Source organism: Mirounga leonina, unplaced genomic scaffold (genome assembly GCF_011800145.1).
Source record: "Mirounga leonina isolate KUSES-001 unplaced genomic scaffold, KU_Mleo_1.0 Mir_175, whole genome shotgun sequence".
Taxonomy (NCBI): domain Eukaryota; kingdom Metazoa; phylum Chordata; class Mammalia; order Carnivora; family Phocidae; genus Mirounga; species Mirounga leonina.
In genome coordinates this window covers 24,812,828-24,814,750 of record NW_023270453.1, presented here as the reverse complement: position 1 = coordinate 24,814,750, position 1,923 = coordinate 24,812,828, and the positions used below count along the sequence as shown (strand labels likewise).

Genomic DNA, 1,923 nt, shown 5'->3' with positions numbered 1-1,923 from the left:
CATTTGTATTTTAGACAAGAATTGTTATAATACAAGCATACACTTTTTATCCTTATTTATAAACAAATTATTTCAAAAAGTAGGAAACCTCCCAGGCACTTGCGAGAGAGAATCACAGGACCACATTGTGAGACACGGTGGCTTTGCTCTGGGCAGAGGGCTGTGGGGTGACCAGGGGTGTTGGGAGCACAGGAAGGGCAGGAGTGGCTGAGAAGGATAATGTTGGTGCCAGGAAAGAGGGAGGCAGCTGTCAGAGTCCACTTTATTGAGTGCTGTAGCATTTACACAGGTCAAGGGAGGAGATAGGCCACGGCTAAACAGACCCCCCTCTTCTGGAGTTTCTGCTTGAGAGGGTGAGGATTGGCTGTTCAGGACGGAGCTCCCCAGGCTTCTGAGGCAGGGTGCAAGCCACCCCTCCCTCCCACAGAGCTACAGCAGCGTGGGCTTGCTGGCTGCTCTGTTCCCATCAGGGGAAAGGTACCCACCTAAATGCCAACATAAGGAAGAATGAAGGGAAGGAGCCTCAGGGTGAGCAGTGTGGACGCCCCTGGAGCAGAGTTGGTTCCAGAGGCCCAGGCTGCTCCCAGTACCATGGCCTAATGGCTGCAGGAATGGTGGGCCTACAGCCAGCTCAGCATCTAGCCCACAGAGAGGACGCTACAGGCAGAGGCTTTAGCGTCTGGCCTTTATTGGTTGCTTGTTTTCTCAAAACCAGCATTTAAGAAGAGTCACCTGAGGCGGTAGTTTAGTCACCGGTGGAGGTGGGGGCAGGCCAGTGGTCACTCAGGAGGAGGGCGCCAACGTGGTATGATGGGTCCTTCACATGTAGTACCAGGCCAGGAGGCCAGCAACCAGGGCCACACCAGCGGCCAGAATGAACTGCAGGCCGGGCTTACTCAGCACAGCCAGGGCTGTTCGGAAGGGGCAGCTGCTGCCCTCCAGGGCACCTGTGTGGCAGCACCAACGGGACATGGCATCAGTGGGGAACGTGGACACAGCCCACCCTGGGAGGAGAGTTTGGGACAGGCGAGACCTACCTCTGTCTGGTTTAGCAGCATAGTAGGGGCATTTACGCACATCTCCTTTCCCATCGTGCACGGGGAGCCCGTCCTCCAGGGTCTCTTTGGCCAACAAGGAGCCAGCCTGGTCCAGTTCATCGAATATCTGCAGGAGCAGGGGATGAACAGCCATCACTTGACTGGGTCCACTCTCCTTTCGGAGAAATATCTCTTTCTTCCCCCATGCAGAGGAAGCTAGAACTGGTGAGACTTGCTCAGGAGGCCAAACCAGTAAGTGAGCAGCCCCAATCAGCAGCAAGGACAGCCACACCAACCTAACACTTCTCCCTGTGCTCAGCATCCCACCGCTGCTGACTGTGGTGGCTCTTCCCTGGGCACTGACCAGACAACACAGCCCACAGCTGAAACTGCCAGGGTAGAAACAATGAGGAGAGAACAAAAGCGCTGCCCCAAAACACCCTGTGAGCACTGGCACTTGGCCATTTTCAGTGGCTAGGTATTTTTAGAAAGAATGACAGAGAGGAACATGCGAAAACAGGCCCCAGCAGGGCTGACCCATCCTAAGTGGCCCTTGGAGGCTTGCTAATGTCAGACTAAGCCAGTGGGCCTGCACTGGGGCTGGTGCTGGTGCTTCACTCCCCCCCCCCCCCTGGCCACTCTCCTGGTGCTGAGGGCTGGCCTGGGTTCCAGGGACGGAATCCGCCTCCCCAGGCTTGGCCCCATCTAAAGGCTACTTGTAAACAGAGTTCTGCTTCTCACTCTCCTTGGTTCTCTCCATGAACTTATCAAGTGGAGCTTTTCAGAACCCTCGCTAAAAAAGAGGAAATCCACTCAAGACCAGAATCCTATGGGCAGAGGGAGGGAGGGAGCTTCATTTTCCCAAAACCCTCTGTCCTAGGGCCTC

General features: G+C 55.3%; 1 protein-coding gene across 6 annotated transcripts in view; it reads right to left on the bottom strand.

Annotated features, from left to right (window-relative positions):
• Positions 1–248: 248 nt before the first annotated feature.
• Positions 249–1,923, bottom strand: part of HMOX2 (heme oxygenase 2) — a 29,964-nt gene continuing 28,289 nt past the window's right edge. For all 6 annotated transcript variants that reach the window (XM_035022164.1, XM_035022162.1, XM_035022161.1 and 3 more), the window contains 2 exons: positions 1,038–1,164; positions 249–947 (listed from right to left, as the gene is read on the bottom strand). In XM_035022164.1, the coding sequence (XP_034878055.1) occupies positions 820–947; positions 1,038–1,164 (255 nt within the window). In that variant the 3' untranslated portion in view covers positions 249–819. The remainder of the gene's footprint in view (positions 948–1,037; positions 1,165–1,923) is intronic.